This window comes from Gossypium hirsutum, chromosome A04, assembly GCF_007990345.1.
Source record: "Gossypium hirsutum isolate 1008001.06 chromosome A04, Gossypium_hirsutum_v2.1, whole genome shotgun sequence".
Taxonomy (NCBI): Eukaryota; Viridiplantae; Streptophyta; class Magnoliopsida; order Malvales; family Malvaceae; genus Gossypium; species Gossypium hirsutum.
In genome coordinates this window covers 74,180,415-74,195,912 of record NC_053427.1, presented here as the reverse complement: position 1 = coordinate 74,195,912, position 15,498 = coordinate 74,180,415, and the positions used below count along the sequence as shown (strand labels likewise).

The following is a 15,498-nucleotide window of genomic DNA, read 5'->3' as shown; positions in this document are numbered from 1 at the left end:
ATAATTACTTATTTTGCAGTATAATTTTTTAAAAATTCATTTTAGTTTTTTTTTAATTTTTAAATTTAAATTTTTATTAAATCAACTTAAAATAATAAAATTTTTTAATTTTTTAAAAATTTTATTGAATATGGATTGTTATGTGAATGACACAAGTCTAAAAAATTTTAAAAAATTATTTTTATAATTTTTACTTTTTTTTGTTAATTTTAATTTTTTTAATTTTTAAAAATAGTTTACTTAATTTAATAGTGATGTATCATTTTCATAGTGATTCACATTTATGCCATATCAATAAAATTAACCTACCTTCGTTTTGAAGTGAGTAAACAAAAATTATAACCTTCAATCATTTTAAGCTGATTAAACAAAAAAATTATAAATTTAAAAATTAATAAAGACGAAAATAAATAATTTTTTTTATAAAATTTAAGGATAAAAGAGACATTATTCCAAACCAAAAACATTCTCCTTCTCTTTCTATTCATCGAATCAAGACCATCAATGTCACCAATTTTATAAATTATGATCTGCTAAATTATAATTTCAGGGTATTTCTTAAATCATACGTTTTTTTTTTAAAATTTTATCAGTTTGGTCCAAACTCCAAAATTCCCTTTCCATATTACCTTTTTTAAAATGTTCAACCAAAAAAGAAATTGTTTTGGACTCTGGATTTGAGTTCCATTAATGGAAGGACTCTAAGATTCTTGGGTTTCTTTCCCTTTTCTGCAAGTAGGACCCTTAGAGTTTAGGCGATAGGGTTGGGGACCTTTTAGATTGAAGTAAGAGGATGAAGGAGTTGATTGGGAGTCCAGGAACGGTGAGTGGATTAACACTAAGGGTAACCCAATGTGCTTTTGCTGCTGCTTCCATTGCACTCATGGTCTCTGCCTCTGGTTTCTCTACCTACACTGCATTCTGGTACTTCGTTTTTTCATTTTTCTTCATTCGGCTTTGCTCTCAAATTTTACCTTGTTAGAATTAATGGGTTTTTTTTTGTGTGTGTGTTTGGGGGGGGGGTGCCATTGTTCCAGTATTCTTGGGTTTAATCGTTGACAAAATTTTAGTTAAAATGGTTTGTTTGAATCGGAATCATCTTAAAGCAAACATTGATTGCTGGGCAGCAAGATTAGGTAGGCAAAACTGTTCATGAAAGGTTATTTCCTAAATGGGTAGAAAGAATAGGAAAAATAGAAGGTGAAATTGACCTGACTTTTTAGACGTGTGGACTTCTACCTCTTTGCATCTTATAAAGTGATGTGTGTTTTACTTCAAAATTTGTTTTTACTCTACTATTTAGTAGCTGATTTTGATGTTCTAGTTCTTCTAGTTTGAATTTATTGGATGAAATTTAAGTTCTAGATTTCTACTTTGGTATTTTGCATGAGAAGTGGGTTTCAATTTTAAGTTTAGCTTAATTTTTTCCTAGTTTTTTTTAATGATTTTCCATATGTTGGTTGAGAAGCTAAGAGGGTTTAATGTTAAAAGTATGGGATTTTTCTACCTTCAGTTAGTAATGTCAAAGGTATGGTTTTTTACTATTCAGAGAAATGTATAGGATGCGTGCATAAACTTCTAGTGTACCGATTCTTCCAGAATTGGGTTTTAAGCTGAATATGAAGTTGTGTAAATTTAGCATCTGGTAATTTACTTTGTTAAGCAGAAGCAATCATCTATCATCCAATGTTATTGCAACAGTGGAGCTAAAGAAATCATAAACATGTCTGATTTGCTATATTTGGAGCTTGGTTGTTTAAAGTGTATTATTGCTCTTATAATGGCGGAACTGAGTGCTTCTATTAGGCATAAGGGCAGGAAAATGAACGGAACTCTATGAAGCTTTTCTGCTACTATGCATAGTGCAGTAATGGTGGTTCCCCGAGTCTTTGTTTCAAGATTTGTGTGCCTGCTAATAGTGACAGTCTAACAGAGCCATTCATTTGTCTGAATTACGTTCAAGAGACTCTGGTATAATATATGTCTGAATAAACTTAAGTTCGAAGTTGACTGAAGCTGTGTAACTCTCTGTTAAGCATCTTTATGCATGTTTGATCTTCTAAGGTTCCATTTAGTTGGTAGTTTTACTTTTAGCTATTTGTCCCTTGCTTTCAGTTCATATTTTTATTTTCTTTTTACTTCTAATTGAGAAAAGAAAAAGCAAAAGCATCCATCAAAGCCAAGATGCAACTTTGATCGAATAGAAATGCACTTCAATTGTATTTTCTGCACATTTGATGTTTATAATGCTCTCTGTTTCAGCTATTTGATTGCATCTATGGGGCTTCAACTACTATGGAGCTTTGGACTTGCATGTCTTGATGTTTATGCTTTAAGGAGAAAAAGAGATCTTCAGAATCCAGTTTTAGTGAGCCTCTTTGTTGTAGGTGATTGGGTATGAAACTGTTCTCTAATAATCCTCTCTTATCTCCTTTAGCCACTAAATGGATGCATCAACAATGATGTAAATCGGGTTTTCGACCATATATTTCCTGCTAGTTGCTGTATTTGTCATAGTCCTCGCCAGCTATTCTTATTTGTTCATGTTAATGCTGTCTGTGATCCCACAAGTGGTTAATGGCTGTTCTTATTCTATCAAAAAACAACCTTTCTATATATTACATTGCTAGTTTCTGTGACCACCTTTTCATATTTTGTAATGGCCATAGAATACAATCTTACACTGATGCAGGGGTCACTGTCTGATCTGTATATGAACTCCCTATGCATTTTGCTTGATTTTTTTTAAGGGCCGCAAGCAATTGTTATTTTCAGTATTGGCAACTCTGCAAATAGCTCTTCAGCTGGGATTGTATATCACTTGGCTAATCCTTGTTGAATGTACAGGTGACAGCTATGTTATCACTGGCAGCTGCATGTTCATCAGCTGGTATTATAGTCCTATATGCAAGAGACTTGGAATTCTGCAAGGCTCAAAGTCATATCCCATGCCGGCAGTTTGAAATATCGATAATTTTGGCATTTATCACGTGGCTTCTAATCGCAATGTCATCTCATGTCATGCTCTGGATCTTAGCCTCTTTCTAGAGGTCTAAGGGATTCCCATACAAGCACATGACAGCATCTCCTATTTGACATGTAAATCCTTTGTTTTTTTACTTTGATTTTGACAATTTTGGAGAATTCGAGTAGTTCTGCCGTTTGCCTGTGCACATTTAAGCATTTTTTGTTTTAGTACTCAATTTCATTCAAAAGTTACTTGTTCTGACCCTAATTTTCAACAATTAACTAACAATACTGTCAAATACTTGTGGATCTTTTGTTGCTTTTTGTGATCTTAACGAAAGTCTTGATTTGAAAGAAATGCGAACTTCCTTTTCTTACATCTTCCAACAGATAACATTTTTGTCTAATGTTGAATTCTACCATGTGTAAACAACATTCATCAAGCCTATCCCCGCTATATTTCATATAATAAATCTTACAAATTTCCAGGGCCTTTGATTATCCTGAAGATAACATTCATTAAGATATACCTAAAGTTATGTTAACACCACAAGATTCAGTCTGAACAAAAACTATCCCAACAGCATCATTCTGACAGGATAAGAGAGGCTGCTATACAACAATGGAAAAGATTCTAAATACAATTAACTCGATACTTGAATAACATTTAAACTAAGTGTACACAACGTCATAAATTTGTTGTCTGTATTTCTTCCTCTATTTTTTCTCTTTGCTTTTGGTTAATGACATTCCAAAATGAGAAATGAGATTGCTCCCTCACAAGTGTATAAGGTTGTCTCTGCATCCGGTCATCCACCAAACATGATGTTCACCGGTAACCAAAGGCCAGCAGCTATCCTTCAACTACAAGCCTACTGACACTCGGCCCTCGAACTTATTCCAACTGGAATTTGCCTAAGAATAACAAGAAAAGAAGGGAAACAAAAAGGGTAATGCAGACAACCAAATTGCAATTTCGAACTCTCAAAATGTTGATTCCAAGCTCAACCTTGTGATCACATGACAATTTCTGGCTTCAAAATACTAGACTTTATCTCCTTGTGAGGCAGGACAACACCTCCATTGCTATAAACTTCATCTCCAAGATGAACATCTTCTCCTAAGATCGTCATGTTTTCCAACCGTGCCCACTTTCCAACAGTGGAATGCCAGCCAATAATGCTATTGGAGACGCAAGTATACTTCTTGATACGAACTCCGCGCATTATGGTACAGCGTGACAACCTTACCCCGGACTCAATTATACATCCTGGACCAATGGCTACATCAGGTCCAATGAGGCACCCATAGCCAATTACAGCACTCTCATCTACCAAAACATTCCCAACAAAATGAGATCCAGTTGACAACTTGGTAGAGGATTTTTTACGCAACGACTTTAAGTACATTCTCAGGCCAGTAATGTAATCCTTTGGTTGTCCAATGTCCATCCAGAACCCAGGCAGCACCATCGCATAAAGCTTATTCTCTGCTGCAATCTTTGGGAACACTTCTTTCTCAATTGAGGTGGGTCTCAGTTCTATTCGGTTAAGAACAGATGGGTTCAACAAGTAAATCCCAGCATTGATTTTGTTACCAACAAATATTTGTGGTTTCTCGACAAACTTTTCAACTTTGCCTGTAGTTTCTTCCATGACTACAACACCATATTTCGATGGCTCATCCACCTTGAAACAAAAGAAAGATCCTTGTGAGGAGGTGATTTTAATGGCAATCTTTTTCTCAAGAATGCTAAACCCAGTTTACTACATTACCTTTGTCACCATAATGGAAGCTTCTCCTCCATGACCCTTGTGAAAATTTACCATTTCTTTTAGTGGATATTCACTTATAACATCACTATTGAGGACAAAAAATGGCTCACCAGAGCCATCGATCAACTTGTCTCTAGCCAGAGCAATAGGACCAGCTGTGCCAAGTGGTTCAGTCTCCTGTGAGCAGGTGATTTTAATGCCAAGCTTTTTCTCAAATTCTTTTAGGAAATTTAACATAACCTGCAAAATCAATGGAGCAATATAAAAAACTAACTTCAAGGAAAAAAAATCAATAACAAACAGTCATCAATATGAAAATTTGCAGCCATAAATGGGCACTTTTCTATGTTACCTCTGGTTGGTAATTGATGGCCAGAACAACTTCAGTAACTCCAATAGCTTTGAGAGCTTCAATCTGGTAGTATTAAAAAAAAAGAAACAAACGAACTATGTACAATCATTCGTTTAACAACACCACGTAAAGCTTCACACTTTTTTTTTTTTTTAGTCATAGAATCACCAAATTTATCTTTGTAACAAAAGCCAGGTCTAAATAAATCTTAAACCCATTTTAAACAGGATTACCTTTTTTGAAAATCTACAAATATTTCCAGGAATATAAAATCACCAACAACAAACAAGAAGTAAACCAAAGACGATGAGGAAAAATCTAAAATAAAATATAATAAACCTGATGCAGTATCATGGGTTTGTTAGCAAAATCCACCAAAGGCTTTGGGACGCTAAGAGTCAACGGTCTCAATCGTGTTCCAAATCCACCAACAAGAATGAGTGCTTTCATCCTGATACCTCACAAAATATCTGAATTTCCTGTAAATTATATGACCCATACCATGGATTATCTCAAGCAGTGAGTCGTTAGTGTATCTAATAACAAATCCCATAAATCATAAATAGCAAAAATAGGGGACGTTTGATCATAGATGGATCTAAGGTGGCGGAGACATTGGAACATGTAAGGAACTTGAACTAGACTTACAGAAGTGGCTTGATCGGAGTTTATTTGTAAGAACTGTCAGCCTGTGACTGTGACAGAGATCTTGGCGGTCTTTTCTCGGAACAAATCTGGAAATAAATTGGATGAAATTAATGCTCTTATGGGGACACCTCGTCCAAGTTAAAGCCAAGCTTTTGATTCCTTCATGAATTTACAAGGCCATTGCCACCTGAGGCCATGTGGGCTAGTCTGATAAAGTGGCCTTCCAATTTTTCTCTTGTGTGTGTGTGTGTTTTTTTTCCTTCCTAAATTAGGAAATATTAAATGGTATCAGTTGATTAGGATGATATTTATTAAAAAATTAAAGTATTATTTAAAAAAATAAATATTAAATAAATGCATTAAAATACATTTTAATTAATTTCTATGGACACCATTAAAATAACATTTCACACTATTAAGTTGGAATTCAATTTTGCTCCTAGTTGAATAGATTTTTGAGGCAAAATGTATGGCTATTTATTAGTATCAATCCTCACAATATAAATGATTTTCTTTAATATTTAACTTGTTAATATTTTGTATAAAAACTTATAACTACGAAAATTTATTATCTTTGATTACAAGCCCTTGATTGAGAAGATGCTATCAAAATCAAGCATTGGTCTGCTCGCCACCTAAGCTTTGCTGGCAGGTTGCAGCTACTCAAAGTCATGCTCTACAACATGCAGGGTTTTTGGTGTAGGTAGTTTTTGTTGCCCAAAAACTATTCTCAAAAGTATCCCATCTATGTTCAAAGTTTTTTTTGGAAAGGCAAGGATTGTAGTGTTACTGGTATTAGTGTCTATTGGCAATTAATCTGTCTACCAATGTCTGAGGGTGGTTTAGGATTAAGTAGCATTGAGGAATGGAACAAAGCTTGTATATTGTAGCTCATTGATCACATGCGCGTGTGCACAGAAAATAAATAATTTTATAAAACGATTTAAAAGTGTGGTTTTAATTGCAAAGTGTAGAAGGTTATTTGTAATATTTGTAATGTCAATGGAACACTAGAGCATTCCTAGGATAGAACTCAAAAGATTGTCAAATTGGTAAATGTCTTATCAAGTTTTACAAGTTAAACAATTGTTAATCTAATCACGTCATAAATTATTAGTGCAAATTCAAATGCAAGTTATTTGTAAACTAAATTTAAATTAACAAATAAAAATATCAAATTAACTTTCTTCCTTTTCACTAGAAACTATACAAATGGATTGAAATGATGGTTGAATGAGTCTTGGATTACTAACTAAGCTAATAAACCTTTGATGATTATATTGTTTGTCACTTTTAACTAAGAATCTCTTCTCAGTCTCATCCTAGACTAAAAGATACCACCTAAGTTCTCCTCTCGATCTTACCTAGGCATATAGATTTCGTCTTGGTCTCACTATTCGGCACAAGTGTATCAAAGTCTTACACGATAAAGTCTCCTCTCAGTCTTATCTATCTAAATCTTCCACTAGAGGCATAAATTCTAGTGTAATATGCAATTTAATTCACTTGAACATGTTGGAACTAGAGTTTTTCCAAAACAAGATATTGGTTGTAATATCTAAAGTAATAAACACTTAATCAAAATTGTACCATTTCGATTTGTCTAGGATGAGCGCTTCGACTAGGTAGTTTTCTTTGCTATCCTCAAGCTCATGTCTGCCAACTATGGGCTCGTTTAGAATCAAAAAATTTTCACAAAAATTACCAGTAAGGTAATTTTGTAATTTCTCTAAAATTTTGGGTCAAGTTGTAAATCAGAAAATATCTCTAGAAATTTTTTGAAATAATCTCTTTAGAGAATTTTCTCTCTATAACTTTCTCTTGAATTCAAGTGTGTGAATAATGACCTAAGGCTCTCGTTATATAAGAAGAGTTTAGAGAGTTCAACTATAATTAAACTTAATCATTTTAATATTAAAATAATATAATATTTATTAAGATAAATATTAGATTAAATTTAATATTAAATCTCATTAAAATAATAAGATAATCACTTTAACATTAAATTAATAAAATACAATAAGATAATTATTAAATTAAATTTAATATTAAACTATTAAAACAATATTATTTTTGGAATAATTAATCTGAAATCAAATTCTCTAGTAGAGTCCCAGTAGTGTAACTTTTCCACTGCTCAACCACCGATAGCCAACCGCCGTCGGCCACTGAGATGTCATCGTCGCAGCCTCTGGCACCAGAACCATCGTGTCCGATGATGCAGGTGTGACACCCTTATGCACCCGAGCCAGTTCGATCCAGGTCCATGGTGACCCGACCGGTCCAGTCTAGCCACCGATTGGACCGTTAGTACAGTTTCATATTCTGAGCCCATTTCGACCAGTTTTTGGGTCTTGGTCTCGGTTTCTGGGCTCTTAGGCGCAAATTACGATCTCAGATCCAATTTTCAAGTTCAATTACCCATTTGGCCAATTTTCTGACTTGAAAATTAATTTTCAAAAATACCATATTAATTTTAATTGATTTGATTAATTTAATTTTACTGTATCAAAATTAATTTTTCCAAAAATCACTTAAATTTTGCAAATTAATTTTTCAAAAAAATTCTTTAATCAAATTTTCGAGTTGAACAATTCTTACGACCGCCTATTTTAATTCAACTTTGAATAAATTGACTCAATTAGATTATTCCCAAAGTCGTAGAATTTTCTTTTAATTCAAATGCAATCTGATTGAGCTTCTTTTGAGCTAACGGAGGGACCAATCGGACATATACAATTAGGTTCTAGTGATTGCAATTATGTCCAGAAGCATTATTCCGATAATTCACAATTACTTAATCATGGAGTCAGTCCACAAGAAGTACCATGATTGAAAACTCCTTATTGTATACTCTTTACGGAAGCAATTCATCAACTGCTTTGTCCAATGACCTCATCATGTGTATGTTACCCTCATATGATATCTTTGATTCCTTTGAGTTAAATCTATTCACTCAATACAATTTTATTTTATCTCATTATCATCATTGTATCTTCTTAATGATTAATATGGTCACTGTCAACAAATGGTTGTGATAAATTGCTCATTCGAGAACAAGCAACCCGTGACCAAGTTCCATATTTATCAATCCACACAATGCCAATAAAAGGATATCATTAACTCTTTAATTGAGCTATGAATTCCAGTGTTGCTACTAAAGCCATGCCAAACACAAGTCATGTACCCAACATATCAGCTATGGGCTCGATCATCTTTAGAGCATAAACCTCCACATATATCAAAGCATATAAGTTGCATACGCATGGTTAGTGACTAATTCAGGATTTAGGTAGATCATACCATGAACATCACAAGTGAATTAGTTCATAAACGAATTTAGAATTAATTCGTCTTGGGTCCAGTCTAATGTATCATTCTACCAATGAATACATCTATGTCTCCACTCGTGAAATCAACTGCTCTGATAACTAAGACTACTCATCTCTCCAATTGGAATTGTAGATGGCATAATAATCCTTTTCAGTATTGCAAGCAAATGCTTACTTTGATTCTTTTACGAGATTACAGACTCATTTAGGTTATCTACTGAAGTAAATTATCTTTTTCGCAATGTAAACATCCTTTACAATGCCACTTATCTTCAGTTTGAACTTTAGATAATTAATGAGTTAATATTTGCTTGTCATAATTTTGCTATGCATGCAAAATACAAAAGACATAGTAGTGAAATGTAAAATTAATTTTATTTATTTATTCACCATTCAAATAAATAGAAAACAGTTACATGTTTACTATAATATGGACACATTTCCCAACAATCTCCCACTTGTCCTAGTGAAGTAAATGTGTCATGTTTCGCATTCCCATATCCTCGACGTGTTGGTTAAAACTCCTAGTTACAAGAGTCTCAGTAAACAAATCCACAAGGTTATTTTTAGAAGCTACTTTCATCACATCTATAATTCCTTCAGCTATTGCCTCTCGTATCAAGTGATACTTTTGATCAATGTATTTTGTCCTCTTGTGACTTATCGTTTCCTTGGTATTATTTATTGCAGCACTGTTATCACAATATAGTGTTATAGCTTTTTCCATACCAAGAATAACTTCAAGTTCGGTTAAGAACTTTCGAAGCCATATTGCTTCTTTAGTTGCCTTAAAAGCAGCCATATACTCGACCTCCATAGTAGAGCCTGTAGTGCAAGTTTGTTTTACACTTCTCCATACTATGTCTCCACGGCCTAGAACGAATACATTTCCTGACGTCGGTTTCCTCGAATCTTTACAGGTTAGGAAGCCTGAGTCTATGTATCCAACAAGAGTAAGATTGTCCCTAGAATAAACAAACATATAATTCATGGTTCTTTTAAGATACCTTAATATATGCTTTACAACTTGCCAATGCCTGAGATCTGGATTTGCTTGATATCAACTAACCATTCCTATAATGAAACAAATATTTGGACGTGTGTAAAGCATTGCATACATAAGGCTTCCAACTACCAAAGCATATGGAACCTTACTCATATGTTTTCTTTCTTCTGCTTAGGATAGTCGTCTAAAGAAAGATGAAAACCTGATGCAGTTGGCTGAATGTCTGGCTCTACATCAGTCATTGCAAAACGTTCCAATACCTTATCGATGTATGAAGCTTGAGAAAAAGTTGTCATTTTGTTCTTTTAATCTTTGAGGATTTGAATTCCTTTATACGCTTATAGACATAAGCTTTATTAGCATTTTGCTCAAGTCCAAAAGTCTTGATTGTTTGATCAAATCTTTTATTCCATGAGTGGGACGCCTGCTTAAGTCCATAAATGAATCTTAGTAGTTTGCAAACTTTTTGCTCATTTCCTTTAACGACATAGCTAGTGGGTTGAGTCATGTAAATGGTCTCATCAAGATAGCCATTCAAGATTGTTGTCTTGACATCCATTTGCTAGATCTCATAATCAAGAGCAGCGACAATGGATAAGAGTATGCGTATAGACTTGAGCATGGCTACCAAAGAAAAGGTCTCATCGTAATCGATGCCTTCTTTCTGTGTGTAGCCTTTCCTAACAAGTATAGCTTGTGTATTTCCACTTTGCCTTCTGAATTTCTCTTCTTCTAATAGATCCATTTACACCCTATGGGTTTAATTCCAATCGATAAGTCTACAAGTTCCCACACTGTATTGGATTTCATAGAATCCACCTCAGCATCCATGACCTGTTCTCAGATCTTGGAATCAACGTCCTGCATAGCCTCATTGTAAGTGAGTGGATCATTAGCCTAATTAATGACTTCTGTATTATAAATACTACCATCATAGATGAATAAGTCTATTTCCTAGAAACTCTCCCACTACGGCTGATTCCCCTATGCTGTTAATCCTTTGTAGGTTTTTCTACAACTGTTTTGAGAATTGAACTTAGTGATTGTTCTACCACTCTCGAAAGTTCCTCGAGTACCACTTTACTTTGAGGCTTAAATTTATTCACGTAGCTTTTTTCGTGGAAAGTAGCATGAATAAAAACTTTAATCATATTATCTTTTAGATTGTAGAATAATCCTCATTTTTTTCCTTTTGAATATCTTACAAGCATGCACAATTCCGTCCATAAATCCAACTTCTTTGCATCCTAATCTAGAACATGTGCTGGAAAACCTCATATTCTAAATATCTTGGAACTGTCTTGCTCAGCTCCTTAAGCTAGACGGTTATTTGCACGAATTGTGAAGGTGTGAGCTTTAAAAAGCTCAGTGAATGCTAATAAAAATGACTAGTAAATCAACATCCAATCAATCACCAATTATTAGCCATAATAAAGTAACATGTCAATTTAATTTCCATATGCTTTATCAATATCAATAATCAATTATTCATGGCTTACAAATATCGAATGATATAACAATAATCACACATAAATATATTGGAATACATTTCTCATGGCTTAATCGGGTGATCATACATTAGATAAACGAATCTCCAAACTCCCAAAAATATCAAATACAGTCCATCGAGTTGAGCGGGCTGAAGTACACACTCCCTTATAGCGCCTCAAATAACCCAATAAGTGGAGTGTAACATCCAGAAATATGGCCTAGTTGGAACAGTGGTTTTGGGACCACAAATTTGACGTTGAAATATTTATTTTATGGTTATTATGAGGCCTAGAATATGAGAATATGCATGTGCTAAAGTTTCATTAAGCAATTCTATGAGTAAGGTGTCCAATTGGAAAATAAGGACCAAATTGAATAAATTGTAAAACTTGGATTCTAGAAGCAATTTTTATGAAATTGCTTTAGATTATATATTAGAAGGTCTTAAAGAGAAATTTTCCAAATTTCTAAGTTTTTAGACAAAAATGGGCTTGTATGGATGAAATTTTAAAGAAATGGCTTGAGGGCATTTTGGTCATTTGGCTAATTAATGAAATAGAATGGGAAAAATAAGCCAAAAATCAGCTATTCTTCTCCTTCATCCAGCCAAAATTCTATAGCTCTCCATAGCTAGGGTTTTCAACATTTTCAAGCTCAATAATAAGTGCTCCTTAACCCTGTTTTTAATGTTCTTCATATTTTTGCAATCCTGGTAGGTTACTCTCTCCATTTCTACCTATATTTTGAGTTAGGGTTCATGTCTGCAAAATGACCCATGTGTGACATGTTTATTCTTTGATGTTTTATGGAGGAATACGAAACTTAGATGTGTGTTAAACATTTTTTAGGTGATTTTCATGAAAAACCCCTAAAAGGACCTTTTTAAAAAAGGTGTAAAATATGTGGTAGAAATGTGAAATAATGGAAAATTTTGGCTGCCATAAGAGGAAAGAACATTCGGCTAGGCTTAGGTAATGTAGAAATTGCATGCATTTCATTGTACGAGGCTAGGAACTAAATAGTAAAAATATGAAAGGTTAGAGGCAAAATAGTCATTTAGATCGGGGTAAAATTTAGAATCGAATAGTATAATGTGAAGGGTTAATGATTCATTTTTATTGTTATAGACCCCAAGGAACAAATTTTGAAGGTCGATCGAGGAAAACTAAAGGTTTCGGAATAACCGAAACACGATACCGAGACGAGTACCAGGCAAGTTCGAATAACTTAAAGTAAACTCATAGTATGCTTAATTGCATGGTTTATGAATATATGATAATTGCATTTGATGATGGCATGAAAATCCATGAAATGTATCCTTAATAATAACATATTGATAAATGTCTCGATTGAGGTTGAAAAGGAAGTTCGATGGATAAACAATGTTTTACATGTGACTTGAGATCCTGTATGTGTTGCAGAAAAGGATTTAGCCCTAACGGGTAATCCGTTGAGCTCAAATATAAAAAGGATCTAGCCCGGACGGGTGTTCCTTAAGTGATCAAGCCTCCCGAATAATATGTGTACATTGTGGATTTAGCCCCGACGGGTAATCCGATTAAAGTTTGAATTTAGCCTGGACTGATAATTCAGATCCGAGCTCATTAAGAGTGTTTGTCGCTAATAAGGATTTAGCTTGGACTAGTAATCCCGACATCACTTTATGAGTTTATATTACGGAGGATTTAGCCTGGACTGGTAATCCTGCCATAAGATGTGAGGTTTGCAGGAGTGCATACATGAGATAATCGCTCTTATGACTTGATGGTAAATGGATAATCCATCGAGATTTCCAAGAAACTCAATGGGACTAATATGATATATAAAAAAATGAAAATATTTGATGATGAGCTCATCTAAGACAAATTACATGGTGTATTGTTATGAGACTAACTTGTTGATTGAGTACATGTGATAGGGAAACCATTTCATGCTTGTTGGTTTTACTGCCTAATATGGTTGTATGCTAATTACTTAGTAAGTTTACTTTCTAGTTATTTTGGCATACTAAGCATGTAAATGCTTACCTTTATATTTTTCCTTGTCTTACAGAGCTCGAGGACTCATAAAGATTGGAAGAAGGTTGGAGAGTCAACACATTATCAACTAGTCCAACTTTGGTATATAGACACTTTTATTTTTTTCAATGGCATGTATAGGGCTTTTGTTTATTGTATTATATGTGTCATTTGATTTGCCAAAATGAAGGCATGTAACGGTATACACATCGACTTGTATATGGCCATGGGAATTGGTTCATTTTGATGTCAGCTATGACTTACAAATTTATGCATGCTTATGTTCAATTGTTCTAGTGAGGATCAAGTGTGGTATCTCACATTTAGACACACATGATGTGACCAATTCACACGGGATGACTTGGTCATAATTGGAAATGAGTTATAATAATGAGCCAACATTAAAAGTGTTGTAAGTTATAGAAATACCTAATATAAAGGGAATAACCTAGCATGTGTAAAACCAATGAGATGAGGTTTGCATGCAATGAGGTTTATCAAGGTCATTTAGGAGTACAATTACGCCATGTAATTTATCGTTAGAGTTCATAAGTAAAAGTAGATGTTAGAGGGTGACCAAAGGATTGGAAAATAGCCTATTAAGGTCCACACGGGTAGACACACGGGCGTGTGTCTAAGCCGTATGTGACAGACGGATCACCCCATGGGCGTGTGGTATGGCCATGTGTCCCCTACACCCTAAATTTTGAATTCAGAATGCATGGTAGTAAACACACGGGTAGAGATACGGCCGTGTGTCTCAACCGTGTGGAGGGCATAGCCTAGCACACGACCGTGTGTTTTGGCCGTGTGCCCCTCAATGCATGCTGATGTCATAAACAGAATGCTCGAGTTTTTGGACACGGGTGACCACACGGGCATGTCTAGGCCGTGTAAAGGACACGGGCGTGTGCTTGGCCATGTGAAAACCCCTAAGGTTCGAAATAGAAAATAAATTTCACTAATTCCACACGGGTAGGGGACACGGGTGTGTCTTAAAGCACACGGGCACGTGCATTACCTCCACACGGGTGTGTGAGGCTTTACCTAAAAAGTTTTTCATGAACTTTTGCAAGTTCTCGGTTTAGTCCTAGATCGTTCTCAATATATATCTAGGACCTCGTAGGCCCATAATAAGGACATTAAGATGTTGTTTGATTGGTTTTAAATTAAAATAAAATTTTATAACCTGTGTTTTCATAAAATGTTCGAGTATGTGTCTGGTAAAGCCTCGTACCTGGTCCCGGACTCGGGTACGGGTAAGGGGTGTTACATTTAGTGGTAATAGAGCTACAGTTTAGTCGATTCTAGGACTACTGTAGAGTGTATTGAGTTTCACTATACATGCCAGTATACGAATGTTGATAGTGTGACATCTACTAACTGTTTAATTGTCTTTGAATATAGAAAATGTCTTCCAATCAAGTACAAGATGAGTCCGAGGGAGTCGAGAGCCATGCTCTAGCTTCTGTACAACGAGCTGTTTCTAGTAATAGTAGAAGGCCTATGTCTGAAGACCGGGAAGAGGCCAGATCCGCCTTTTTTGACATGATGGATGAATGATTTAGGGATTATTGGAGGAATCGCCCTAACATACGACTACCTCCCCCGTCCCCTAACCAACCTGATGAGGAATTGCCACGAGGTATGGCAACTGTAAGAATTGGTAAAGCCCCTGTAGATAAACTTAGAAAGTATTGGGCTGAGGAATTCAGAGCTAAGATCGATGATGATGCTGAAAAAGCCGAGTTCTGGCTCGAGAATACTACACGGGTATTAGACGAATTATCGTGCACACCTAAGGAGTGTTTAAAGTGTGCCGTGTCTCTCCTGAAGGATACTGTATACCAATGGTGGAAAACCATATCTTCAATGGTGCCAAAGGAAAACATCATTTGGGAATTTTTCC

The 15,498-nt window shown here is 34.9% G+C and overlaps 2 protein-coding genes across 2 annotated transcripts; one reads left to right on the top strand and one right to left on the bottom strand.

Moving 5' to 3' along the window:
* The first annotated feature begins 292 nt into the window (after window positions 1-292).
* On the top strand, window positions 293-3,215 carry LOC107948917 (CASP-like protein 5B2). The gene is made up of 3 exons (XM_016883581.2): window positions 293-924; window positions 2,263-2,395; window positions 2,848-3,215. Exons 1-3 carry the CDS (start codon window positions 794-796, stop codon window positions 3,046-3,048), a joined length of 465 nt encoding a protein of 154 aa, XP_016739070.1. The 5' UTR covers window positions 293-793; the 3' UTR covers window positions 3,049-3,215.
* Window positions 3,216-3,406: 191 nt separating this feature from the next.
* Window positions 3,407-5,988, bottom strand: LOC107948916 (mannose-1-phosphate guanylyltransferase 1). Its single transcript, XM_016883580.2, has 5 exons — window positions 5,743-5,988; window positions 5,434-5,573; window positions 5,095-5,157; window positions 4,743-4,982; window positions 3,407-4,655 (listed from the first exon to the last, which is right to left on the bottom strand). The coding sequence occupies exons 2-5, from the start codon at window positions 5,542-5,544 to the stop codon at window positions 3,984-3,986; spliced, it is 1,086 nt and encodes a 361-aa protein (XP_016739069.1). The 5' UTR covers window positions 5,545-5,573; window positions 5,743-5,988; the 3' UTR covers window positions 3,407-3,983.
* Window positions 5,989-15,498: the final 9,510 nt, after the last annotated feature.

Excerpts from the sequence above, each read along its gene's own strand:
- LOC107948917 (XM_016883581.2), top strand. The coding sequence starts at position 794 with ATGAAGGAGTTGATTGGGAGTCCAGGAACGGTGAGTGGATTAACACTA. Across the intron at positions 925-2,262 it reads TCTACCTACACTGCATTCTG|CTATTTGATTGCATCTATGG; the intron begins GTACTTCGTTTT and ends TCTCTGTTTCAG. Across the intron at positions 2,396-2,847 it reads TCTTTGTTGTAGGTGATTGG|GTGACAGCTATGTTATCACT; the intron begins GTATGAAACTGT and ends TTGAATGTACAG.
- LOC107948916 (XM_016883580.2), bottom strand. The coding sequence starts at position 5,544 with ATGAAAGCACTCATTCTTGTTGGTGGATTTGGAACACGATTGAGACCG. Across the intron at positions 5,158-5,433 it reads AACCCATGATACTGCATCAG|ATTGAAGCTCTCAAAGCTAT; the intron begins GTTTATTATATT and ends TAATACTACCAG. Across the intron at positions 4,656-4,742 it reads CTTCCATTATGGTGACAAAG|GTGGATGAGCCATCGAAATA; the intron begins GTAATGTAGTAA and ends TTTTGTTTCAAG.